General features: G+C 49.2%; 1 protein-coding gene across 1 annotated transcript; it reads right to left on the bottom strand.

Moving 5' to 3' along the window:
* Positions 1 to 224: 224 nt before the first annotated feature.
* On the bottom strand, positions 225 to 9,008 carry LOC128342161 (zinc finger BED domain-containing protein 4-like). The gene is made up of 2 exons (XM_053289111.1): positions 6,565 to 9,008; positions 225 to 5,796 (listed from the first exon to the last, which is right to left on the bottom strand). The coding sequence occupies exon 2, from the start codon at positions 4,622 to 4,624 to the stop codon at positions 2,570 to 2,572; it is 2,055 nt and encodes a 684-aa protein (XP_053145086.1). The 5' UTR covers positions 4,625 to 5,796; positions 6,565 to 9,008; the 3' UTR covers positions 225 to 2,569.
* Positions 9,009 to 26,984: the final 17,976 nt, after the last annotated feature.

Genomic DNA, 26,984 nt, shown 5'->3' with positions numbered 1-26,984 from the left:
GGGTCTGGGGCAGCCCCAAACCCCTATTCTAGCCAATGGAAAAAAAATTTTTCTTCAAAAATTCACCAATAATACTAGGAGCAACCCAACAATTGCCACCCCATCTTTTTGGCCCCTCTCTCTGGGCGCCCTAACATGTAACACCCAGTCAGTCCATCTTAATGCCTACCTACTACCACCACTCCTATCCAAGCAAGTAAGAGGAGGACACTCAGAGAGAAAACACCCACTCTCTGATCTAACAAAAAGGCCAGCCACTGCTGTGCTGCCTGCCAGCACAGCAGCAGCAGCGGAGCAGCACACTAAGCACAAGAGCAGCACACACAGAGAAGAAGCAGGAGGCGGAGCAGCAGAGCAGCAGACCTGCCGCTCTGCATGATGGGTGATGTGATGCCCAAAGAAACCACCGCCTCACTCAGTGCCTGCCACTGACTAGGCCCGACAGACAGAAGCCAGCCAACCTGCTCTGCTCTGCTGCTCCCCATGGATGATGCACACACACCCTACATCTGCATCCAAATTACCAGACCAGACCAAGTGCGCAGAGTCAGCACAGGCCAGCAGCCACCAGCCCAGCAACAACAACAGCTACTACTGCTACCACCACAACCAGTGTTGCCGCTACAATAACATTCCCAGTCCAGTCACGCGTGCCACAGCCTGAGCCTAGCACACAGCCAACAGCTGCTGCCAGCCAGTGCCTGGCAAGCCCAGCCAACATGAGGAGGAGAGAGCTAAGTAGACGGCGCACGCACATCACCAACCCATCACGACGGCGCAACTGCAAGGGGAGAGGGCACAATTACAGGCAGGAGGAGGAGGAGGAGGCGGGCGAGGCAATCCTAGCACAGATTTGAAAGTTTAAAATCCACCAGGACACCTTCTAGAATCTAGACTTCTGTTTTTTCTACCACCAGCTGTAGTGTCTAGTTAGTCGGTGTGCTGTGCAGCTGAGCTGAGCTGAGCTGCGTGTGAGGAAGGATGATTGTGGCTAGTTCTTTAGTTTCAGCAGACTGAGCATTGAGCATGGGCAGTGGCCTTGGGAAGCAACACAATTACACGACACTCACCTGCTGCTGCTGGTTCTAGAAGTTGCCTCTTCTCGTCTTTTCACCTCTTCGTGTCTGTGTGTGTGTGTGTGTGTGTGTGTGTGTGTGTGTGTGTGTGTGTGCAGTGAGTGCATGCCTTTTGCCTTGCTGGAAAGAAATGCTTCTCTGGTCCACCACCACATATTTGCTCAAGGACACAGAGGCCCAAGGCAGAGGTGGTGGCACCAGTGTGAGTGCATGTGTGCTGGTGGTGTTTGCCACCACAGGTGTTTTGTGTGTGTATGTGTGCGCTGCTAGCTAGGAGGGGGGAGGGAGGGAGGGAGGGAGGGAGGCAGGGGGGAGGAAAGGGGAGGGGGAGAGGGATGTAGAGGGGATTGAAGGGGGGAGGGTCCGGCTCAGAGTTGGTCAGCCACATATTTGTGCACACACATGCTCACGTGTGTGCTTCGGTGGGAGAGACCAGACTCTCATCATCTGCCAGACCGGGGTTGGGGGCAGGTGAGGCGGTGGTGGGCTGGAAGGGAGGGAGGATGGAAGGTGGTGAAGAGGAAGGGGAGAGGATGAGAGGGGAAGGATGGAGGGAGGCATGGGGGGGAGGGATTTGGGGGGAGGAAAAAAACATGTAGACAGACACACACCACACTACACACAGAAAGCATCCACACACAGAGACAGTGCTAGGCATCCATTCACACAGACAGACAGACAGACACACACACAACAGGAAGAGACAGACTGAGCCTGCACCACACACACACACACACACACAGACCCAATTCCCCCCCTGCACAGTTATCAATCAATATGTTGTGTTGGCAGCCAGTTCATTGCTATTCTGATGGTTTTGGGTTTTTTGCCATCAGCCAACATCAACAGTGACCACAATCAAGATGAACATAAGATGATAATAATTCATTCGTTTCATTAGAAAAAATCATCCAATCATTTTCTCCATGTAAACCAAGCCCCCCACACATGATTTCTGGCAACGTTTTCAATAAAATCAATTCATTTGGCATTCATCATTTTGTTCTCCCTTTGTCACCTTTTTTCCTTTCTTTTGCATAATTTTGAGGCTTGATTTTAACATGGGGTTTTTAAAGAAAAATTTATTTACATGTTTATTTACATACAGTATTTACATATCTACACTGCATTTTAGAACGTATACCCGCCGCTGCCGCTAAGTCTAGTACTCTGTGGGCTGTGCTACTTTGGGGGGGGTGTGCCGTGCCCACGCCAGGTCCCCAAATGCTGACAGGTGGATAGATAAAGGGCCTGTGCTGGTCAGCATTGGGTTTCTTTTTAGGTGGGCGTGGGCATTGTAAACATCTGGCCAGTCGCAGCACTACAACTACTACTACAACTGCATCTCTGTGTGGGCACACTACACGCTGCGACTGGCTGGCACGGCTCAGCATCTGTCACGTCAGCTCAGCTAGAGGTGGAAGGGGGGAGGGGAGGGATAAGCAGAGAGGTCGAGCCAGGCAGGTGACCAACCATGGGGCAACCCACGGTAATCACTCGCCCGGCTCAAACTCCAGCTTGGGGTAGCCCAACAGGGGGAGGTTCACCTTAAGGAAGACCAGCTGCTCCACCAGACCAGGGTCCAAGCGGGAGCGAGAGGGTGTCACCACGTCCCCGGCACGTGAAAACACCCGCTCGCTCTGGACACTGGTTGGGGGGCAGGAGAGGAGGCGCACAGCCACCACCGCCAGGTCTGGCCAGACTTGGCGGCGGCTCGCCCAGAACTGTGCGCAGTCCACGCCATCTCCCTCCACAGGCTCCTCCAAGTACTGCGCAACGCATTGCTCAGCACTGGAGGGGGGCCTGGCAGGTCGAGCCTCCCGCATACCAGGCATGGCGCCATAGCAGAACCGCTGAAACCACTGGGCGGATCTTGAGTCGGTAGCAAGTGGCTGCTGCGATGGCGCCGCCTGGGATGCCGCGCTGCTGGACTGGGAAGAGGGAGGGGAAGGGGAAGCTGACGCCGGCTGGCCGCCCATGCTGCTGCTGGGTGCGGGTTGGGCCGCGAGGGCTGCCCCCACACCACTACCAACACCCTGGTCTCTGCGGGCCCTAGCGGCCTCCTTCTCCCTAACCTTCTCGACCAGGATGCCCCTCCACCTGGGCAATTCGTCGGCACTCACGGCATTGCCCTTGAGGGCTGGGTGACAGAGACAAGCGAGGACATACTCCTCCCTGTCTCCCAGCACATCAACGAGCCGCTTGTCAACCCCAGACCTCAGCCTCCCAGCCAGAGCACGACCCTCTGGCGTGGTCAGAGAGATATGGAGTCCACCCATCAGCTTCTCGAGACCAACAGCTGTGGGCAGCGCCTGGCTCAAGGGAGTGGTGTCGCCACACAAGCCCTTCGTGGCAAGCTGGAAGGGCTCGAGTGCCGACACCGCCTCGGACATCTGCTTCCACTCTGCGTTCGAGAAGTCGCAGACATCCAAGGACTCGTCCCTCGCCAGGGCGACAAGGGCTCTCTCCTGCTCCAACAGGCGCTGGAACAGGAGGAAGGTGGAGTTCCACCGTGTCTCCACATCCGTAGGGATGAGATGGCGAGGAAGGCCAAGGTCATCCTGCTTCTGGCGAAGCAGTCTCCTGGACTTCTCGCTGCGGTGGAAGTGGGCGGCCAGCTTGCGAGACTTATCCACAAGCGTGGCCGTGGCAGCAACAGCAGCTGGGATGGGGCGGGCCCCCTTCTCCTGGGACGCCTTCAGCTCCTTAAGGCCAAGGGCGTCCCTGACGGTCAGATGGAGCGTGTGTGCCATACACCGTATGTTCACACAGTCCATGACTGTCTCGACAGCGGCGGTAACGTTGGCTCCATTGTCGGTGACAATGAAGCCGCGGGAGAGGTGTGGACACCCGCCAATCCACTCCTCTATCTGGCGGTCGAGTACGGCCGCCACCTCCTCCGTGGTGTGCCTCGTGTCCATCGTCTCCACGTGCAGGACGGCCCACCTGTGCCGTAGTGCAGTGGGAGCCGCGCCGGACCCGGAAGCATCGCCCGCGGAGGTCCCCTCACTCTCCGGTCCCCACCAGTGGGCAATGAGGGCCAGGAAAGAAGCGTGCATCCCACTGACACTGGTCCAGAGGTCAGTCGTGAAATGCACGCTTGTCCCGGCCGGAGCTGCACGCAGCTCAGCCGACACGAGCTCCCTGCACCGGCGGTACAGGGAGGGGACCACGTTCCGGCTGAATGTGGTCCTTGAGGGGATGACGTATTCGGGAGCCAGGTATTGGAGAATCCGGCGGAAGCCGTTGTTCTCGACCACCTGAAACGGCTGGTCATCGGTGGAAATCATCTCCCCTATGAGGCGGGTGAGGTGATGATGGTCCACGCGAACAATACGCTGGCTGCCCGAGGACTGCGTCCACCGCTGGACGGGCAGTGTAGCCTGCCTGCTGGCTGGCACACTGCCGCTGCCCGCCCTAGTGGCAGATGCACAAGGCGCACTAGCGCTGCCAGCCTGTCCCCTGAGACCTGGGTGGTGACGCTCTATGTGTCTCCACATAGGCGTCGTACCCAGGTGCGCAGGGTCCCTTCCATGGCTGACAAGCATCCTGCAGTGGACACAGCGGGCGTGGAATGGGGCATCTTGAGGGACCTCAAAATGCACCCATACACCACTGCCCTTGGCCTCCTGCGCCCTGGGCGCCGTCCTAGGCCGTTTCTCGCGGGGTGGCTGCAGTCCTGGGGGGGGGCGGCCGCCGCTGCCTGCCCACTGCTGCCACCCAACCCGCCCCTTCCGCCCTCCACAGCAGAGGAAGGGCCCAGCTCAACTGGCATCAGAGAGGCAGGCCTCTCCTCCACCACCTCGCCAGACCGCTCCCCACCAGAGTGTCGGGCTTCACGAGGGGGGGCCCCACTGAGCGGCGAAAGGATAGGGGGAAGGGGCCCCAGAGGGAGGGAGAACCTGGCTGCATTGCTGCCAGCCGCACGGTCCTCACCGCCCTCTACCTGCTCTTCCAACTCCACAGTCTCCTCCACCACAACAACTGGCGGTACCTCAGCAGCACCTGGTGCCGCCGGCGAGGAGGGACCCGCCACAGCCCTAACGGTGCCTCTGCTGCGATTGGCGGCAGCAGGCGTGGGGAACTGAATCCTGCGCACCAAAGATGGGGCCGGAGTGAAGAATTCTCCAATGGGGAGAACTGGGGTGTCCTCAGGCTCCCCGCGTCCTCTCCCTCCCCGTGCCGCAGGCGCACCCCGCACCTGGCCTCTCCCACCTCTGCCTGCCAGCCTTGAGCGAGCCCTGCCCGCCACACGGCGCTCAGACATGCTGCTAGGTCAGAAGGAGGGAGACTTTAGGAGGAAGGCCAGACAGGGTCAAAAAAATAATTTGGAGGGGCTTACTTAGGGGCCAAAAAAAAGGCAGCTGATTTGGAGACGGCGGGGGGGGGGGAGTTTGTTTTTTAAAAAGGAAGCCAATTGGGGGGAAAGGAAGACTTTTTGATATGGGGGGGGAGCCAATTGAAGTGAGGGGGAGGGTGTCCTTTTAGAATTTGGGAGTCAACCACCAAGCCAATTGGGGAGATGGGCCTGGGAGGGATTTTTTAAAAAATAGGGGGTTAAAGGGTGGACCCCTGGTGTCGGAGGGTGGCACAGGCAGTTGGGTGGAGTAGTTGTGGTGTGGGTGGCAAGTTTTTAACTTTTTTGGGGGGGGAGAGTGGATGGGGGGAGGGCACAGCACCTACCGGGGGTGGGGGAGGGACGCAGTCAACGCTTGGGAACCTGCAGATCAAAGGAGGAAACCCTAATTTAGTGAACTGGAACACAAAGTGTGGGTTCTGGGGGGTGGTTCTCAAGTAATGCTCCTGTGGGGGGAGCATCAAACTCAATGCAGCCTATTTAGTGACTCTAAATTGCACACAACCAAAACCAGAACCCAGTCACACCTACACAGAGGTTGAACCCACCCACTCTGTGACTCTGCCCGCCCAATGCCATGGCAAGCAAGCAGCAGCAAACACTTGATGGCAGCCTCATGGATTGAACATCATGATCATCATCATATGTGTGTATTGGCCCAGCATGTAGTGGCAGCATCAGAGCCCAGCCAGGACCCCACTCAGACTGCCCCAGAGGCAAGGAAGCACTCTGGCATGGCATTGGCCCAGCATGTAGTGGCAGCATCAGAACCCAGGACCCCACTCAGACTGCCCCAGAGGCAAGGAAGCACTCTGGCATGGCATGGGCCCAGCATGTAGTGGCAGCATCAGAACCCAGGACCCCACTCAGACTGCCCCAGAGGCAAGGAAGCACTCTGGAAGGCACCTGTTCAAAAACCAACTGCAAGACGCATGCAATGCAACGCAACACACAGCAGCAATTTCTTTATTGGGCATGAAGACACAAGTTACAACAGTACATCTCCTCTCCAAGGTTCCCTCCCTCCTCCCCACACCCAAATGCATTTCAAAATAGGGGTGTCCCTATTTAAAACCGCCAGCTAGGGAGAGAAAGGGGCAACAAAAGGTGCACAATCGCACACGCACTAACCCCTCTTCTTCCGGTCCTTCTCCTGCCGCTCACTGCTGGTCACGGATGCGCCGCCGCCAGCCAACCACCCTGGGCTGGGACACAGCAAGGCGGCCGCACAAGGCACACAGGCAACCGGGGTAGTTCAACGATGGAGGGGCAGAAGTGAGGAGACAACACTATTTGTGTCGCTCAACTCACCCCCAAGCAGAGACAAAATCAACCAAAAACTATCAAAAGAAAAAAAAAAACCGATGGCAGCCGCCAGGTGGGTAGGCTACTGTGTGCGGCTGCAGCTGTGGGAGAGGAGGTGGAAAGTGAAGGGGAGCAGAGAGAGAAAAGACTAAGAGAGAGAGAAAAGAGAGGGGGGGCAGGGACAAAGAGAAAGAGAGGAGAGAGAGAGAAAAGAAAGAGAGAGAGAGGAGAAAGAGAGATGATAGAGAGAAAGAGGAGAGAGGAGAAGCGCAGCGCAGCAGGGAGGGGGGATTCAGGTGTGGGGGGAGGACACAGCAGTAGCAGCAGTCCAAAGAGGTGGGGGGAGCAGAGAGGGTGTGTGTGGTTGGGGGCTAGTGTGTGGCAGGGGGCCTGGGGTAAGTGGAGAGAGAGTCGGGGGCAAGGAGAAAAAGAGGTGGGGTGGGGGGAGCAGAGAGGGTGTGTGTGGTTGGGGGCTAGTGTGTGGCAGGGGGGTGTTGGGGGGAAGGGGAGGGGGCAACAACAAACAGCAAAGGAGAAACTGGAACAACTCGGGCAGCAGCAGCGATTAGGCTGGATGGGGTGGTTGGGGGAGGAGCTGGGCCTGGGCTAGGGTCTGGGAGGAGGGAGGGTGGGGGGGCAGGCAGGGGGGAGGAGGAGGAGGGGAGCAAAATATATAAAGCAATATATATCAAGAGAACACAAGCCAGAAGTTTAAAAAAAAACAATGAAAAGAAAGACTCTAACCAGCAGAAAAAACTCGGGGTTGGGGGTGTGGGGAGGGGGAACCAAACACAGACTCTGAGGGGGGCCACTAAGTGAACAGAGACAATGAAACCACAATTGGTGCAAATTAATAATAGCAAATAAATAAGTGGGACTGCAAGCAAAGAAAACTGGACTCTGGGTAGCAGCAGCGAAGGCTGGATGGGGTGGTGGGGGGAGGAGCTGGGCCTGGGCTAGTGTCTGGGAGGAGGGAGGGTGGGGGGGCAGGCAGGGGGAGGAGGAGGAGGAGGGGAGCAAAATATATATCAAGAGAACACAAGCCAGAAGTTTTAAAAAAATGAAAAGAAAGACTCTTTTTTTCTAAACCAAAAACCACCAAGAAGAAGAAACTCGTGGGTGGGAGGGGGAACCAAACACACAGACTCTGAGGGGGGCCACTAAGTGAACAGAGACAATGAAACCACAATTGCTGCAAATTAATAATAGCAAATGAATAAGTGGAACTGCAAGCAAAGAAAACTGGACTCTGTTTGGCAGCAGCAAATTTGGGAGAAGGCTGGATGGGGTGGGGTTGGGGTGGGGTGTGGTTTGGACTTGGAGGGGCAAGTTGGGAGCAGGGAACCAAAACTGATTATATGGGACAACAAGAAACAACAACAGAATCCTCTGGGGGTGGGGGGGAGGGATTCAGGGAACCAACTCGCAGGGCAGCAGCAGAAACAAACAAAATGGTACAATTTAAGCAAAACCAGCAAGCAATATATAAATGAAACCAATGGAATGCAATGTGAAAATCAAAAAGTTGAACAAAAACAAGGCAGGACAAAGAGCAATAATTAATGGAAGAACTTTTAAAGCAATGAGGATGCAGTGGGTGGGAGTGGGGGAGGGGGAGGGTAGGCCCAAAGGATGAGAAGGGAAAGGGGGGGAGGGGGGGAGAAAAGCAGACAGACAAGGAACAGGGAAAATTGGGGGAAATTAAGAAGAAAGTAAAGTGAAGTAACACACAGTATACAGACAAGAGACAGACAGAGAGAGGAGACACACAGAGAGTCACAAAGGGCAGGTGGACAAAGGATTAGAGCACACACAGAGAGACACAGGACACAGTCAGGACTCACAGAGACACCAGAGCAGCCAGCAAAGGGCAAGCAGGTCTCAGAGATGATCCCACAACTGCAGCCAAGAGAAGTTTCCAGAGAAGAGGCTTGGGTTTATATAGGTTTGAAATTCCCTCCTTTGGGAGCCCCCACCTTTGCACTCCCCCCACGGCCAACAGGGTGCCAGCTCTCAACAGTGCAACAGCCAAGCAGCCTACCAGACCAAAGGACTCATTCTGGCCAATCAAGGATCAATAGCGCAGCCAATACAATGCCTGGAAATAGCATCACAAAATGGATGCAAGGAGGAGCAAAAGTTTCAGGAAGGAGACACAAAATGGAGGACACACTTGAAACTTTAAAGGGACACTCCAGACACTCAATCCAGAGGGGCACTCCAGAAGGGCCCGATTCGGTCCGGGATCGAACCGCCGGATCCGGACCGAACCGCACATCACTATACAGGAGGGGTTTACCATTGCCCCCTCCCACGCAGTATGAGAGGATGCCTTTCAGCGTCTTCCTATATCGCTGCTGCCCAATATAGTACCAGCGGGGATTCCAACCGGCAACCTTCTGCTTGTTAGTCAAGCATTTCCCCACTGCGCCACTTAAGGTGACTCTGGTTCAGTAGGGAAAGAAATAAGATCCCCAATCCTTCTTTTCATTTCCTGAGCAGCATAGTAATAGCAACTCATATGTAATAGTATAAGAGTGGGTGTAGTGTAGCAAGACTAAGAGCCTGAGTTACAAATCAAAATTCTCAGTTTGAGGATAAAATCTCCATTCTCCCGACACCTGCTTATGAACAACTCACTAGGGGGCTTTAGGTGAGCCACTCATTCTGTAGCTGCAGTATGGGGATAACAGTGCTCACCTACCTTACAGGGTCATTGTAAAGAGTTGCAACAAGAAAATGTGGTGTGAAAATGCTATGCAAATGCAAAGTGTTTTTTTTCTTCAGGATTTGACTGGGATGCTATTTCCAACTTTCCGTTGTTAGTTTCTGTCTTTGCCTTCCCCCTTTATGGCATTGGTCTCATTCACATAAACAGCATGCTTATCAGAGGTGGTAGTGGTGGTGGTGGTGCTGGGTGTCCTAAGGCGGAATGCTCATTGACTTTAAAAAGGAACAACAACCTGCATTGCATGTAGAAGACTAACATATGGCTATGGTTGTAATCCAACACCAGGGGTGTCTGGATGAAGCTGATTGTTTTGATCCTTTTCAGGCTGGCTTCTGACATGGCTTTCGAACTTGGTAACTCTGGCGGACAACATATGCCAAGAACTAGAGAGGTTTTGCTGGAACTCTCAGTGGCATTGAGTCATATAACATTACACTGGTTTTTGTGCTTCCCGGAGAGTCAGTCCCAGAAGGTAGTGCTGGGAATTGCTGTTCAGCCCTGGGCCTTTAACCTGTGGGGTCCCACAAGACTCCATTTTGTCCCCCTTGCATCTACATGTAACCACTGGGAGAGATCATTCAGAGGTTTGAGCTCAAGTGCTGTCAATGCCAAATGCCATTTTACAATCACGCACTTGTGTAGACTTCCACTCTCCTTCATAGCATAAATCTAGCCTCTAGCAGGGACCAAGCAGGGACCTTGCATGAGTTTCACAGCACCATCTGCAGGCTAGTTCTGACCTTTTGAGAAGAACCTGTCCCTTTCCCTGTCACAAATAAAAGCAGCTGGTGAGTTCTTCTCAGAAAGCAAGAGCTAGCCAGCAGGTGGTGCTGTGGTGGTGGTGTGTGTGTGTGTGTGGAATCACACAAGTTTCCCACTCACCGACCATGTGGTGTACCAATGCGAGGAAAGCAACTTCAGGGAAGATTTTGAGTGGAGAAGCAGCAGGGAGGAGGGAGTACTCAAACTCTTTCCTTGCCTGCCATACCATCACTCCAAATACTACCCACATGGCTTTCCCCACATGTGTTTGGAACCATGGGGAGGGAGACCACATGGTGGATGCAGACTTTGGAGCAGAGGAATGGAGAAATGACAAATAGAGGCAAGGGTAGACCCAAACAATGAATAGTTAGCTTTTCTGTCAGGGCTGCACAACTTTGGCCCTCCTGAAGATGTTGGCCTACAACTCCCATAATCCCTGGCTATTTGCTGCTATGGCTGGGGAGTATGGGAGTTGTAGTAAAAAAAACAAAAACAGGCTGAAGTTGTGCAGCCCTGCTCTTTCATCCTGATTCCTTGTCAACCTAACTAACTGGCATAAAGCAAGGACTCCTGTAGCCAAGGAAAACACCCAGACTGATACTGTGCCCCACCCTTGACATCTCCCATGCACTTTTCATGTCCTCTTGTGTGGCCTGCCCTGCTCTGCATAGCAAGCTTGAAGAATTGCCAGTGCCCCCAGGGACTTCTGCTTGGCCCATCTGATCAAACACAAATGGAGACTTCCCGTCTTATGTGTCTTCCTGGAGACAGCTTGATCAAAAGGTAGCACTAGCCAGCAGCTTCTGCCTACCCAAATGTGTTCAATTATGCAGCACTAAGAGCCTTGTCATCCTAGCCCCCGACAAGAGCTTTGTGGACTCCATCTCTTCTTCAGTTTTATACACACACACACACACACACACACACACACACAGTCTCTCTAATATCTTTATGAATAGTGGAGGGAAAAGAGAGAGGGAGCTTCTCCTTCTCTACCATTTCTACATATGGAACAGTGCTTAATGGTGGACTTTTAGCCTTTAACCAGATCAAAAGTTTAGTGTTATGAAGAGCTGGGAAAACACAGGACCACACCCAAGGGCAAAGAATATCATTCTGTTCTGTCTGGCGTCTTGCAGGGCTCTCTGACTTCCTGGAAACTTCAGGTACTAAGCATTTTGCTGCAGCTTATGTTTCTCTGTGCATTCGGCACATTTTTTCAACTAAAATTTGAAGTTATGCCTCATCGCTACAGCGGCAAGAGAAGGGGAAGGTGGCATAGGAAGGAGGTGGGCCCATGGATGCTGGTGTCAGGGGCATGGCCACCATGAGGGGCATGGGCAGCATAACAGATGTGGCCAGTGCCACTGCCAAAGTTTAAGCTGGCACTCGTCTTGGCTCTCATATGTGGTTCTCTCAGATTAAATTGGGGGTGCCACTGCCTCTATTCAGCCTAGCACCAGTGGTGTCTCCCTTGTGTTTCTTTTTTGCAAGCCCCTTTGGAATAAGGGGCCATCTTCTCATTGCTTTTATGCAAACCACTTCGAGAACATTTTCGGTGAAAATGTTTATAAATATCAGCAACAATAATAGAGTTCACCCCTTGAGTCACCATTTTGCTTCTAGCCCCCATTGAAGAAATTTGAGATTTGATGGATTTTTGTTTTTGTTTTTAAGGTAGATTCCACAAGCCTGCTCTGCCCATGCTGTGACCAGGGACGCTTAGCAGACACTTTGCCACTGCAGTTGCTTCCTTCAGTTCTATTGCTCAGCAGTGGTAGTGGGCCTGGAAAATGGTGGCTTACCAGCCTTTAGACCAGGAGTAGGCAACCTTGACTCTCTAGCTGATACTGAACAACAACCCCATTACCCCCCACCCCAGCCATAATTTATTGTGGCTGTGGATAGGAGTCATAATTAACAACAGCTGCAGGGCTGAGGTTGCCTACCTCTGCTCTGTACTGTCGGCTACTGATATTGCTTTTGAATGGTCTCGAGTCTGATCCTTGTGCTTGTGGGGTGGGAAAGTGAACAGAGGGGGCAGAAACAGGCTTGAGATGTCCCCAGTTTTATTTCTTTCAAGTATTTCCACCCTGCCCCTCCAGCACACTGCTACTCAAGGCCAGCTTGCAATAAATTTATGTAAACAATAATAACAATCAATACAATTAAAATAAACAGCAACTAGAATTATAAGCAATAACACAAGATCTAAAACTGATTACATTGGAGAACTAATTAAACCAGACTTAAAATGTCTTGAAAAGGGATATCTTTTAAAAAAAAGACTTTTGTGTCTGTAGCAGATTAATGCCTTTGTCTTGGAGCTGAGGGTGGGGGGGATGCTGAATCATTCCTGGAGAGTTGCCTGGCTAGGCTTCTCCTAAAACTAATCTATATTTCCAGTAGAATTAAAATGCTGCCGCTGCCACACACACCCTCCCCCCCCCTTATCGACAGAGCTTGAACATCCCTGGGCTTGGGGTGGAATCCCAAGGAAAACTCCCTTTATTTTGCTATTGGATAAATACAAAAACCTTCCACATGTAGGCTTTCACATGATGAGAAAACTGAGAGCTGCTGAGCACTTGAGGATGCTTTTGCACCAGAGAAACCCACCTTCCACCTCCACTTTTCCTGAGTTAAGAACCAACTCTGAGAGGCTTGTAAAAAGAAAAGAACAAAAAGCAGTTTTATTCCATTACTACAGACTGCTTCCATCTGATGCTTCTAGCTTTCTTAGATACACTCAAAAATACTTAGTAGGTTACAAAAATAGGTTGTCTTAGGCACGCTTAAATGTTTATAGAGTCTTTTGCAATGCCTTAGGTAGGGTGGGCATGGACTAGTGTTTCTTATTTTAATTATGTTACATGTAAACAATAATAGAACAGTATCAGGAATACGTAAAAGCACACACAGACAAAGAAATATAAGTCCCTAATGCACAGTCTGAGGAAACAAACTGTTCCCTATGCTGAATTCCCTTTTCCTTGTTCTCACCCAATTCCTGAGGAGAATCAAACTTCTTGTAATCCTTTCTTTCAAGGATCTACAAAGTTATTCCAAGAGAGAAACCTCCATGCTGGATTTGACCATGAGGAGGCAAAACTCCATTGTGCCTCACTAAGCCTTTCCGCACTCACTTCTCTCCAACAAAGGCCACCCTTCTTGTTCCAAGAATCCCCAACTACTGCTTTCTAGGTCCCACTCACCTGGTGTACTGATTGGCTGCCCTGGAGTTCACCAGCCTGTCAATCAAGGCAAGGGTTCACTCCCTGTTAACTCTTTATGGGGGCAGGGAGGCTGATCACTACAGTGTCTAAAGTCACTCCTGACTCCCTGGGACAGTGGCTGACATACTGCCCCAAAGAACACCAGCCCAGTAACATTGTGTTTACGCAAGTGGCACAACTGCACAAATTGTACAAATGAAACATCTGTGCCAATGATGTCACACAAGAGTAAACTCATTATTTCCAGTGGGCTTGCTCTTACAAAACAACATTTGTTCAGTTATGAACCTTGAGTGCATGCAGCATGACTGGGCCGGCCTACCCTGGCACAGTCTGTCAACCAGTGTGCTTAGAAGCCAATGGGAACTTAACCATTCGGAGCCAGGTGTGAGATGGTTGTTCAGAAGGTGAAGTCAATTGCTTATTACATCCCATGGGCAACCCTACATGTTGCATTAAGCACATCACGCTGGCCCTTGTGTCCTTGCTGTTTGCTTCCTGTAGAGCAGTAGGGGAACAAACGTTGCTGTGATCTGGTTGGTTGAACTATGGTACTTTGAAACTTTGCAATGTAAAACAACCTATCTGGATTTGAAGCACTTGCACTTGCTTCATATCCCAAATCCAAAGTTCAAAGTCAATAGCTGAACAGAATTAAAAGCAATTTCCCAGGTTTGAATGTATTTCATTGGATCCGAGCGTTCAGGGATGACTCCTGGTTTTAGGAGTCCCTCAACAAACTGCTCCCTGTGGGCTCCCTGGGCAGGGGCAAAAGTGCCCCTGCATGCACAAGGGCTAGGAGCATTGCGGTAGTCTTGGGGACCAGCAGTGAGCCCTTCTGAGGAGGGCCCTGGCCTGGACCCTTGAAAGCTGCCCAGCAATAGAGATCCCTGACGCCAGCCCCGCTAGTGTGTTTATACTTCCCTCATGATGCCAATGTGGCCCAGAATCTGCCAGAATCCATAACACTCCTCACACCTGCAATTCAGCCAGCCCAGTGAATGAAGTGGCAGGGAGCCAAGAGAAGTGGTGGTTGCTTCCTGCTTGGCTGCTGTGTGTGATTTGGGATGAGCCATATCTGCTTGCTCTGAGCCCCTCCTTCCCTCTCAGTACTTCCGGCTGCTTCCAATCAGAAAGCTTTTCTGGGTGTCCTGAAAAGTGATGATTCCGGGGCTCTGACACCTGCAAGGTCAAGGTCAAGTGTGCCAAGTCGGTGTTGACTCCGGGTGCCCACAGAGCCCTGTGGTTGTCTTTGGTAGAATACAGGAGGGGTTTATCATTGCCTCCTGCCGTGCAGTATGAGATGATGCCTTTCAGCATCTTCCTGTATCGCTGCTGCCCAATACACAGGGCTATTATGATGCTCATGCTGACCCTAGTAGTCCAAATAGCATATGGAAGTGAGGATTGGGGGTGGAGATGGGATGGGCAGCAGCATCAGTGAGTGGCACTCAGTTCAGAGATTATGGTTACATGAAGATCCCAGCATTTCTGGTGCTTCTTCCTTTGAAAGCATCCTGTTATATAACAGGATAGTTATTTTGGAGAACTTTATCCTGGCTCACCAGGAAGCAAATTAAATTCAGGGAAGCAAAGGTTTCCCATGAGCCACCTGGGCCTCCATGGGATCCATGGACCCCTGGTTAAGAAGCCCTGCTCTGATCATTACATCACCCTGGCTCTCAGTTACCTCTAGAGTCTGCTAAATGAGAAAGCTTTTCTGCCCTGGAATGAAGTTCTTGCTGGACTCCTGTTAGAAAGTACGACCTTTGTATTTAATTTAGTCTCCGCAGCAAGTGAACAAAGGGAAAGCAAAAGCACGCCTGCAAGCTGTTAGTGAACCATGTCCCATTCTTAAAGGGATACAGCCATCTGAAAACAGATCTCAGATTACTTTACTTAGACCTTCACTTGTACTTTCAGCTTTTATTTTCCAATCTTTCTTTTTCTCAGAGCTTCCAGATTTTGACATGTGGTGTGGCAATGCCTCCTTCGGGCACAGGCTTATCAATAGCAACAGAAACTTTTGGTTTGGAGAGATTTCTCACACTGACATGATGGTGGTCTTTTGTTTTTGAAACTGATGTCTTGCAATAGTAAAGAATATGTCTGGAAACCCAGACAAGGAAAGTATTCCAAATATGATTGTATATGTATATTGGATCACATCCAGAATAAAATGAACACAAAAAACCATTAAAAATGCAACAATAAGGGAAAAACACATGTATACAAAATACAACTGTAATACTTCTAAGCAGGAGATCTAATCTTACGATTCATGAACTAAATTCATGGTGTATGTACAATCATAATAGTCCATCTCAAGAGGGCAGAGGAGAACATCAGTATGTAATGCAGAGAACTTCTGATCTAGACCTTCTAACTTGACTGTGTTAAACCTGAGTTAAATCCAGGAAGAAGATCCTGTTGGCCATGTGATTTCTGATCAACTTGAGTAGTTCAACAAGATTCTGAATCTGAGCGACAAGGAATTAATCCTTACTATAGTCATATTCAGAATGTACTCTCAAATGTATATTGAACATGTGGGGGCGGGAACAGGAGTGAACTGACCTGCCATGCATGCCCCCTGCACTGACGTACCCATAGGTCATGCGGCTGGGTGTCAGCACTTTCAGCACTTGTCTGCAAAAAGCAATGATAACAACAGGGAGGTTTCCTCTACATGATTTGGAATCTTGACCCACCAGGGTTCCAAATCACATGGAGGAATCCTCCCTGCTCCCTTGTTCCTTCCAAATGACTGAATGGCCCCCATCTGCAGCCCATTGGGGGTCTTTCTCCACACTCACGTGTGTAGAGAAAGGCCCCAAACAGGCTGCCTGCAGACGCACAGCAACATTGTTTTAGACCAGGGTTTCTCAATGTGTGGGTCCCCAGATGTTATTGGACTTCAACTCCCATAATCCCCAGCCCCAGTGGTCTTTGGTTGGGAATTATGGGAGCTGAAGTCCAATTACATCTGGGGACCCACACGTTGAGAAACCCTGTTTTAGACAGTAAAAGGGGAAACTTTCCCCACGCCCCTCCACCCTCCTTGCAGCAGCCACCATGGCCTCTGGCACCTCCATCCCACCGCTCAGTGGTTTTTTAAAAAGGTGAAAGGGGGGGACTTTCCCCTTGGGCCCCCCCTTGATGCAGCCACCATCCCCAGAGAGGGGAGGCAAAATCTGAGTGGCAAAATTTGCCACTCCTCAAGTTTTGCCATTGTAGGCAAATTCCTATTCTGCCTCTCCATTAATCCATCACTGATCAAAAGGAAATGGCGTAGCTCCCCTAAATGCCTGCCTTCGGGCAGTAAGGGGATGGATGAGTGATGATAAATTGAAGCTGAACCCAAACAAGACAGTAGTATTAATGATAAGGGGTCATAATTTGAGGGAAGTGATAGAACCTCCTGTTCTGGATGGGGTTGCACTCCCCCTAAAGGGACGGGTATGTAGCTTGGAGTGCTTGTGGACCCAGGCCTCACCCTGCTGTCTCAGGTGGAGGCTATAGCCAAGAACACTTTCTATTAGCTTCATTTGATACGGCAGCTGCATCCATTCCTTGAAGACAATTTCCTCAAAACTGGTGCACTTGCTGGTAACCTTTTGGCTTGACTACTGCAATGCGCTGTACATGGGGCTGCCTTTGAATGTCTTTCGGAAACTTCAGTTGATTCAAAATGCAGCCGCCAGATTGGTCTCCTGGGTTCCTTAGAGAGACCATATTATGCCTGTTTTAAAACAGCTGCACAGGCTGCCGATATATTTCCGGGCAAAATACAAAATGCCGGTAATTACCTTTAAATCCGTACGGCATAGGACCGGGTTACCAGTATGAATGCCTTTTTCATTATGATCCCAGCCACACTTTAAGGTCGTCAAGAGAGGTCCATTTACAGCTGCCACCAGCTTGCCTGGCAGCATTTCAGGATTGGGCCTTCTCTGGGCTCTGGAATGTGCTCTATAAACATATCTTATTTGCCTGGCTTTTAGTGAGTACTGAAATGATTTTAAACTTGTTTTAATTTTGTTTTGATGAGTTATTTATTTGTTTTTATATTTGTGAATCGCCTAGAGCCATCTGGGTGAGGTGGTATAAAAATATAATATAATAAAATAAAAATAAACTACACCACCATTTAATTGAGTGCACCATTGCATCATTTAATTTAACTTATTTGAGAGCCAGAGTGGTGTAGTGGTTAGAGTGCTGGACTAGGACTGGGGAGACCCGAGTTCAAATCCCCATTCAGCCATGATACTAGCTGGGTGACCCTGGGCCAGTCACCTCTCTCTCAGCCTAGCCTACTTCACAGGGTTGTTGTGAAAGAGAAACTTAAGTATGTAGTACACTGCTCTGGGCTCCTTGGAGGAACAGCGGGATATAAATGTAGTAATAACAACAACAACAACAACAGTTCTTCATACACATGTAATATAGGAATATACTACCTAAAGAAAGACTCTGGCAATATGTTCCTATCGGCATGACTGTTCTATGATTTATTATTTAACTAGTATCCTCATAAACAAGGGGCCTAAATAAAGCCTTTTATAGATATCTGTGAAGAAAGAACACATGTAGGAAGGAGCACCATTGTAGCAGCAGGCTCTGCCCTAAAGGTGTATGTGCATGCTTGAGAAGATCCTGTGTATGCTCATGTGTGTAAGCTCTCTTCTAATGCTCAGATGAACACACATAGGTTGGCTAGAGTCTGCTGTAGCAGTGGCACTCCTTTCCTTGTGTGCATTCTTTCTGCATGGATCAAACCTCTCCAAAGGGCTTAGGAGTGGCTTAGGAGTGATCCCTGGCTGCCGCTGATCTCTTATCTCCCCTGCACATATCTCTAGTAATATCTAGTTTTAAAAAGCACATTGAGTTCAGTGTTTCTTTGCTCTTACAAGCAGTGAATGGATTGGAGCGGAGGTGGGAAAACATTGGCTAACATGCTGAGGGAAATGACTGGAAGTAGACCCACTGAAGTTAAAAGGACAAGTGGAGAATGCCTTTTCCTTTTAATTACAATGAGACTACTTTGAGTAATTTTCCTTACGGGGAAGATGCAGGTCCACACAGAACCTTTGCAAGAGTCACTTGCATAAAACTGTCTCCCTTGGAGTATGAAAGTGCTGGGATATGCAACAACCACAGCCTGACTTGCTGTGTCATTTGTATGTAATTTACTGTGAAGCCAGAGGGGGCACGATAGTTTCCTCTCTATGGGTTGGGCTAGCTGGGAGTTTCTACTCTGCATCCTGTTCCTCTGTGTGTGAGTCAGCAAGTCCAATACTGACCTCAAAGTGTTTGTCTCACATGTAAAGTTGTCTTAAACCTTAAACTGAGCCTTTGAATGGCACCTCCCCACCCCCACCTATCTTTGTTTCCCCCCGAAAGCCCTAGCGGTCACTTTCCAGCTAAAAACTATCGTGGCACAAGTGCCAAGGTGAGAAAGAAGACGGGAGGCCAAGTGAGGCGAGGCGTGTGTGTCGTTTGCCCCGCCCTGCTTGCTCCTCTAGTGTGAGGTGAGCTACTAGGAGGGGGTGACCAGTCCTCAGCCTTGAGAATTCCGACTTGGCACAGCTCGTGCTGAGCAAGAGAGAGGCAAAGCCATGCTCCAAGACAAAAAGCCTTGTACTACAGCAGCTGGAGGCCGTGAAGATAGTGGGCATGCTTACATGCAGGAGGGAACCACCTGACCAAGTCACCCCTGCCTTTCGTTACTGTGCCGAGGGCTAGTCGAACAAGGGGAGAACAGGAATGGTTGCAGCTAGAACATCTGGGTCGGAGTGGATGGCCTGCAGCAGTTGGGCCCGGCCTGACTCCTGGCAGCTTGTTTTTAAAGCAGCCCAAGAGGCTTGAGAGACTGTCCTGTTCCTCTGGCAGGCCCTGACAGCAGGAAAGGTGATAGAAGCAGCTGGGTCACTCACCACAGGGGAGGAGATGGGGAGCAAGTGTAATGACAGCATGTCTCAGAGAAGGTAACAGAGCATGAAACCAATTTCACACTTTATTAGCCAATTCAGGTGCCAATTGCTCAAATCCTGATACAATAATAGCCTCCTCTCTCCCACCCCACATCTTTCCTCATTCTAGCCAGCTCTTTTGAAGGAAGCTGATTCAGTTGCTCTTGGCGGCACCTAGGCTCTGCTCAGGTTCTCAGATCTTCACAAACTTTGAATGGTGCAGCCAACACACACCACACCATCTTTCTCAGGAACCAGCAACCTGAAATCACACTGATTTCAAAAGGCAAGACGAGTGTGCGGTCCTGTCCTATGTGTGCTTACTCTGTGATCAATAGAGTCTCTTTTAAAGTAAGTGTGCTTAGGATTACAGGGTGGTCTTGGAAATGATAGTTCCTTCCAGTCCGAGAACCTGATGAACAAAGTCATGTTGCCTTGCACACCAGGCATGCTCCAATGAGCTCTGCCTCTGCATTTCTACTTCCTTCAGTTTACTTGAAACTGTTCTTTCAACGTATCCAGGATGAGGTGTTCCTATCCCCTTACAGAGAGGGATCCTATACTCAGCTGAATACCTGCATGGTACATACAAACATATAACTGTACACACATGGGGCTTTCTTCCTGAAATTGGGAACTCCACTTTCCTTGGGTTCCCATTGTGTAGAAAGAGAACTACATGCACATGTTTACATATTTACACACCATGTAGACATTCAATGGAATGCCTACAGTTTGGCAGCACAACCAACCTCTGTGATCCTAATCGCGCACGTGTGTGTGTGTGAGAGAGAGAGAGAGAGCGAGAGCGAGAGTGAGCTCAAGCATTACACTCACCATGGATATATCATCAAAACAGAACTTTGTGGCCTGAATCAAATGGGAAGGAAACATGTATGATGGTCATTTTCACTGTTTTTCTTCTTCTTCAGATGATTCTACATGTGCAACCTCGTTCAGTTCTAACTGCTGTATGAAGAGGAGCAAGCAGATCAATGAAACGCAGAGAGGCCAGTTTGCTCAGCATGGTGATATTTAATTTTTGAAGCCACATCTGTTTACATATGCTAACAGAGGAATTTATGTTCCCTGAAGCTCCTGAAGAACAGTTTTACAGCTAACACAGTAATGGAGACAGTGGAAAGGGGAGGTCTTTCCCGCCCCACCTCATAGATCTTAGATTAGCCCTTCAGGGAGGAATTGCTTGTTTGTTTATCGAGTACTTCATGTTCAGCAAAGTACAAGACTTGTGGGGGGGGGGCATACTAATGAACGCTTGTGGGCCGAGATGGCAATGCACTGGCAATGCTGCACCCCCACATTAGAACAGAGCCAGGAGGCAGCTGGCTCTAAGCCGGGATCCACTAAGACCAAACACGTGAGGCTGGGTTTATAGGCACTTCAGCATTACGTCTCTGGTTGTCCTGTCAAGCCTCTCTCTTTGAACACATGGACCAGTGTGAAGAGGGCCTCCTTTAGGATGCATGGATGGTTGGAAAGGGAATATGAGCCAATGCCTAATTCCTCCTAGCCCTGTTTGATTGTATGTTGATTATGCTGGAGAAATAAGTGAAAGACAGTCCATAGAGTACACCATACATTATGGAGAAGAGGGCATAGCCCATTTGACAAAGGTCAAATGGGGTATAGGTTAAAATGAGGCAACATCTGATAAGGGTTGAAGGAAGGTTAAAAGTAGACTTGTAAAGAATATTCTCTGATACATTTAATAGAATGGGTAGAATAATTCTCTGAAATATTCTCTCCTATGCTAAATAATGCAGGAGAACATTCTTTTTCAAGTCTAGTTAAAAGGCCATTTTGGAAATTACCTGACTGGCCTGCCCATGTGATAAAGGTGTCAGCACGCTGTGAGTGCACACGCACACCCCCACGAGCATGTTGTGCCTGAATCACATGGGAGGGGCTCATCCAAACTGCTCCTTTACATGTGGTCTTGGTCCATATACAGAGAAGCAGTCTGATGAACCCCACCACCACCTACATGATTAAGGGATGGTATGCCGGGGAGATGTGCACTCATGATGGGGCAGGCCAGTCAGACATAGTATTGTCCAAACTGGCCCCCAAATGCTCATACATGTCTGGCATATTTTGTAGATGGTTCTCATGGTGTCCATTCCTTACCTTTGTCAGAGTCTCTGTGTGTGCAATTCACCATGTATTTTATCTCCTGATGGACAGTTCTGCCAGCCAATAAAGCAACAGATGATGTTCCATTCTTCAGCAACTTTAAAGCACACTGCAGACCTGCTTTATCCTTTCCCCTTTGATCTTCCTGTCTTTAGGTGGGCTCATTTCTAAAAAGCCTCTCTTGCACTTTTAACTCTGGATGCATCTTGGAAAATGCTCCTGCTTCTGCCGTGATTATACAAGCAGCACTTCTTCAGTATCCCCTGCAGTGCTTTTCTAGTAGTGAGCTGGTGTAGATGGTCCCCCAGTAGGGACCAATTAGTTTTATCCACACAGACAGAAATTCATAGCTAGCACATCTCTTTGTCTGTAATTGTGTGACCCTGGAGGAAAATCCACCTGGGGGTGTGTGAGATCGCTTTCTCTACGTCAATGCAGTTAGTGGGGGAAGCAGGGGGGAAATGAAGACAAATTGCTTCTGCGAGGAAGTCTAGCATGTGAACAGCACAGATCTGAAGCTGGAAGTAAGGAAGCTGGACTATAGAGCCAACTTCACTTTCATAAATATTGTGTCTAGCCCTAGTACATTGTTGCTGGCATGGCATGAAATTAGGACTGCCATAGTTGAAATTCTGCTTTACAAGACTCTTGAGAATTCATCTGCAGGAACTTCAGTCCCAAAAGGGATCAAATGATAAATTAGCCACTGCACAGGATGTGACTGGAAATGTGGGGGTGGGATCCACATTCTTTTGAAGGTAAAAAGCCTTCTTACAATTGATTGATTGATTGATTGATTAAGTGCTGTCAATTCATTGTTGACTCTTAGCGACCACATAGATAGATTCTCTCCAGGATGATCTGTCTTCAACTTGGCCTTTAAGGTCTCTCCATGGTGCATTCATTGCTGTTGTAATCGAGTCCATCCACCTTGCTGCTGGTCATCTTCTTCTCTTTCCTTCAACTTTCCCCAGCATTATGGACTTCTCAAGGAAGCTCGGTTTGCCTCACCATAATACTCTGATTTTAAACAATGTGCCACGAATATCGGGTTAAAATATATTGACATGATTCTCACCTAAGGGCCACAATCCAATAGAGAGTTAAGCACACCTAACTCTGTGTTGGATTGTGGTCAAGGTATATTGTTTGGGGTTTTAAGAAGAGTAACTTCTTTTGTGGATGTGGGTTTGGTCTACACATGTAGAATAATTATAGCTGAAGGCCATTGTGGCTGGAGAGCTGAAATTCAAAAACATCTGGGGACTTGTTTGAGAACCTCTTAACGAGGGTGTCCATGTGCTTACCCATCATCCAGGCACTGATCAGATGAGGCACTGCTTAACTTCAGCACGGTGGCTGTATCAGGCATTCTCAGACCATGCCCTGAACGAGAATGATGCCAAGATGCCAAGGTGATAGAATGGATTGCATCACTTCAGACAGCAGGTAGGGGGTCAATGTTTTAATTCTTCTCTGTGTTAAAAACTCCCTGTAACTAGAAAACCAACACCTCAGGACTAGAATTATTACCCTTGCTGTGCTAGCGCTCTGTTTGAAGGAATGTTTGCTTTTTTTTACTGGGGGTGACTTTAAAAAAATTATTCCCCCACCTGCAGACTGAAACAGTGCAGTCCATCCCACCAGCTCATTTCCACCTCATTTTGCTACATGTGTAGATCCAGCCCGACTGTCCACCTATCATATGAGGCAAGGGCTCTCAGTGTGCTAAGCAGATAGGAAACTCAAGACACCTGTCTGTACAGGCTGTGTATCTTAATGTGTGTTTTGCATATGGAAATGCCTGTGCCTCCGGGATGAGTTCTCTCTTGCACAATACTTCAGGGCAAGATCCTCTATTGAAAAGATGCTCTCTCACACACAAATGTCTGTATTCTGTTCTTTGGTCCTTCCCCTCTTTTTTTCTCACAACAACCCTGTGGAGCAGTCAAAACGAAGAGGTCATGAGTGGCCCAGGGTCCCCTACGAAGCCTAGCAAGGAGTTGAGCAGAGCAGCCCAATTCTTCATGGAAGAGCATAGCATTTAGGATTTTTTTTTTTTTAGACCTGAATGAATGGTCTTCTAAATATTAGCAATACTGTCCCTTCCTTCCCAGTGTTTTCTACGATCTTGCTCTGGAAGGTGGAAGCCGATGAACTACTTTCACCTCACCTTAATACGACGGCACTCTCAGAATAAATAGCGGGCTGGTGCTCAAGCCTGAAAGTGAGCTTCAAAGTGGAAAGGGGAAGTCTGCCCTGCTCTCCCCGCATCCCAACCCCACACTCTGTTCACCACACCACTCGAGGTCTGTTCCTTGCCATTGGGAATCTCATTGCGTAAGGAGAGGTATTAGCTGTGCAGGAACATGTCTCCACCCACAGACGGAGCAGGAGGGAGGGAAAGGGAAGTTCTGGTTTACAAATCAGCCAGAGATGCTGAGCTAATGTGTTGCCTGGCCAAGGGCCAGCGCATCCTCATTGGCAGTCTGTGCAAGGCATGCAGTGCTCCCCTTGCATCTTAATGCCCTCTTTACTGCAGCTGGGCTGCCAGGCCACAGGCATGCTGGCTAGGCTGCCCAGCCTGCCCAGCCTCACTGGCCACGCTGGGGTGGAAGCAACGTGAGGAAACAGGGGGACCAGGTCCTCCTTTGAAGATGACGGGGTCTACTTTGGAGCACCTCGGGGCAGGCCCACTGGATCTCTCCCTCCACTGCTCTTCTTACTCACCTTCCTCCTATACCTGCTATGGGGCAAAATCAGGGTCTTGCTAGCCACAGGGGGCAGGCAGGGAGGGGAAAAGGCCAGATGGATTGGGAGGAGAGGGGACGAGAGAGTGACCTTGAAATGAATGAATGTGCCTCTCATACAACTTTCTGTTTACTGGATATCTAACTCTTAAGTATTTGTCCATGAGTCTTTGATATAAGTGCTTGTTTGGTGCATAATTGGGTATGATTATCTTAATTGTCAGTTACATTCAGTGATAGTTGGCTATTTCCCCCCCTGTTTCTTGTTTCCCTTTGGACTATTTTTAGATGCAACTGATAAATACTAATAAACAGGGGGGAACCCTCTATTCTCCACTAGCAGAATGCTTCTCTATTCAAAGGGTGAGCCACACATGACTTGGAGTTCACTGAAGTTTACTCTGCACAAGGCAGAGCGAACATGCAGAAATGTCCATTTTGTCTTTCTAAATTGTGCTCTATCCAGAAATGGAACTTGAGCCAGAGGCTTGAAATTCCAATCACAGGGTTTCAAATTCCAAATTCCTGTCTCAGTTATGGCTAAGGACTAATTCACACATGCAAGCTGACTGCTTCTTCTTCTCCATATGATCCCTCCCAAGCAACTTGGTATAGGAGAGGAATCAGCATAGGAATCAGCACGGACTAGTCCAGCAATGGCTACCAATAAGTTCCTTGATTATGGAAGCCCTTTTTCCAGCCATAGTGGTCATGGGAACTGGTGCTGGTCTCTGCTGGCTGAATCTGTATAGGACTTGGGTCACCTGATATTTCTCCATGCAATCCTATACACAGAAGGGGTGGGAGGAATAGTGGAGGAAAAATCCCAGTCAGTTTGCTTGTGGAAACATGCCCTGAGCCTTTTTCTTTTCTTTTCTTTTCTTTTCTTTTCTTTTCTTTTCTGCTGCTTTTCCTACCTTGTTGAGATCATACCCGCCAGACACTCAGAGGTCATTCACATGACTGGGCAGGCAGGGTGGCAGGCAAGCGGGTTGAGGGGGGGGGGGCTGGTTGTACTCATCTCCCTGCCCCCACCCCCAGATGAGTGCTGGACTCCTGCTGGGACATGGACTGTGCTCCCAGACAATCTGCACTCTGTGCTGCAGTGCGGAGCTCTGGAGATACCACAGTGCTCCATGCGGCATGTGTGATGCATTGGGGTATTCCCCCAGGAGACAGGTGCCCTAGGCACCTGTCTCTGTGCCCGCTGGGGCTGAACACAGCCCCAGCAAACACACAATCCCAGAGTTTCACATTGATCCTGGCAGTTCTCCCGCACAGCCTTACCCAAGCTGGGCTTCCCTAGGCTGGGTTAGGCTGTGCATGAGAAGTAGGAGACATATGTTGACATACTCAGTAGATAACAAGTGGACTTTTGATACCATAGATACATAGAGGTATTATAGAGAATAAAACTCAGCATACAAATGGAAATAGGAGAACTAGATACAACAGCAATAAACTCACTGCAACAATATAATATGTGGTTGATGTAGTTCCTGGAATGCAGAAGCTACCATTCATAGTTCATTACTTCAATAAACGAAAAAGTCATTAAGGTGCCAATGTACCTTTCTTCTGATTGGTACAAATGAATCCCTTAGCCCGTTACACCTGAGCCTTTGTTTTCCCTTGGCTTCACTCCCTCTTGTGCCTGTTTATTAAACTACAGATTTTGGTTTTATAGAAGCACAGGAACATAGGAAACTGCCTTAAACAAGACTTGTAAAGACTACAGTCATGCCTCGCCAACCGCAAGAGTTCTATTCCAGGAAACCCTTGCAGATGGCAAATTTGCAGTTGGGAAACAATAAGGAATCACTGAAAACAGGGGGTATGGGGAATTGCGGTCGCAAAACGACCAAAAAACAAGGTAAAAAACAGAACAAATCCCCCGTCCACCCCAAATCACCCCTTGATCCCCAGATATGACCCCATGACCCCTGGAAATTATCCCCTGACCTCCATAAATGACACCCCCGAATCCCCCAAAATCACCCCTGACCCCCCAAAATCCCGCCCCCCAATCATTTTCAAAAACTCACCAAACCGCGGATACTCAGGTCACAGTTGGCAAGGGTGGTCACAATTTCCCAGTCATGGATACTCAAATCTGTGATTGGGAAAACCACGATAAGCAAGGGATGACTGTATTCTCGGATACATTTAATAGAATGAGTAGAATAATTCTTTAAAATATTCTCTCCTATGCTAAACAATGCAAGAAAATATTCTTTTACAAGTCTGCCTTAAACTCAGTCAAATCCTTGGTTCATCTAGCTCAGTACTGTCTGTACACTGACTAGTAGTGGTTTCTCCAAGCTTTCAGGCAGGAGTCTTTCCCAGCCTTACTTATTTATGCAAAGCAGGTGCTCTAGAAACATCTGATCTGTTTATATGGATCGTGATATGAGAAGAAACCCTTCCCTATGGCTTTTACCAAGGAATTTCAGCACTAGAGGCACTTCTACATGGAAAGGAAACGCCAGGGCAGTCTTTTTCCAGAGGGTAGCTCTGTGATCCCATGGAATGAATGGCTGCCTTGCTTGTGCAGTGAACTAAAATATGGATTCAGCAGACACCAACAGTCAGTGAGGTCAAATAAGGCCTTTCTGAGGTCAGTCCTCTCTTTCTT

The sequence above is a fragment of the Hemicordylus capensis genome, chromosome 2, assembly GCF_027244095.1.
Source record: "Hemicordylus capensis ecotype Gifberg chromosome 2, rHemCap1.1.pri, whole genome shotgun sequence".
NCBI classification, from domain to species: domain Eukaryota; kingdom Metazoa; phylum Chordata; class Lepidosauria; order Squamata; family Cordylidae; genus Hemicordylus; species Hemicordylus capensis.
The sequence above is the reverse complement of the archived record's forward strand: the minus strand, read 5'-3'. Positions and strand labels throughout refer to the sequence as shown.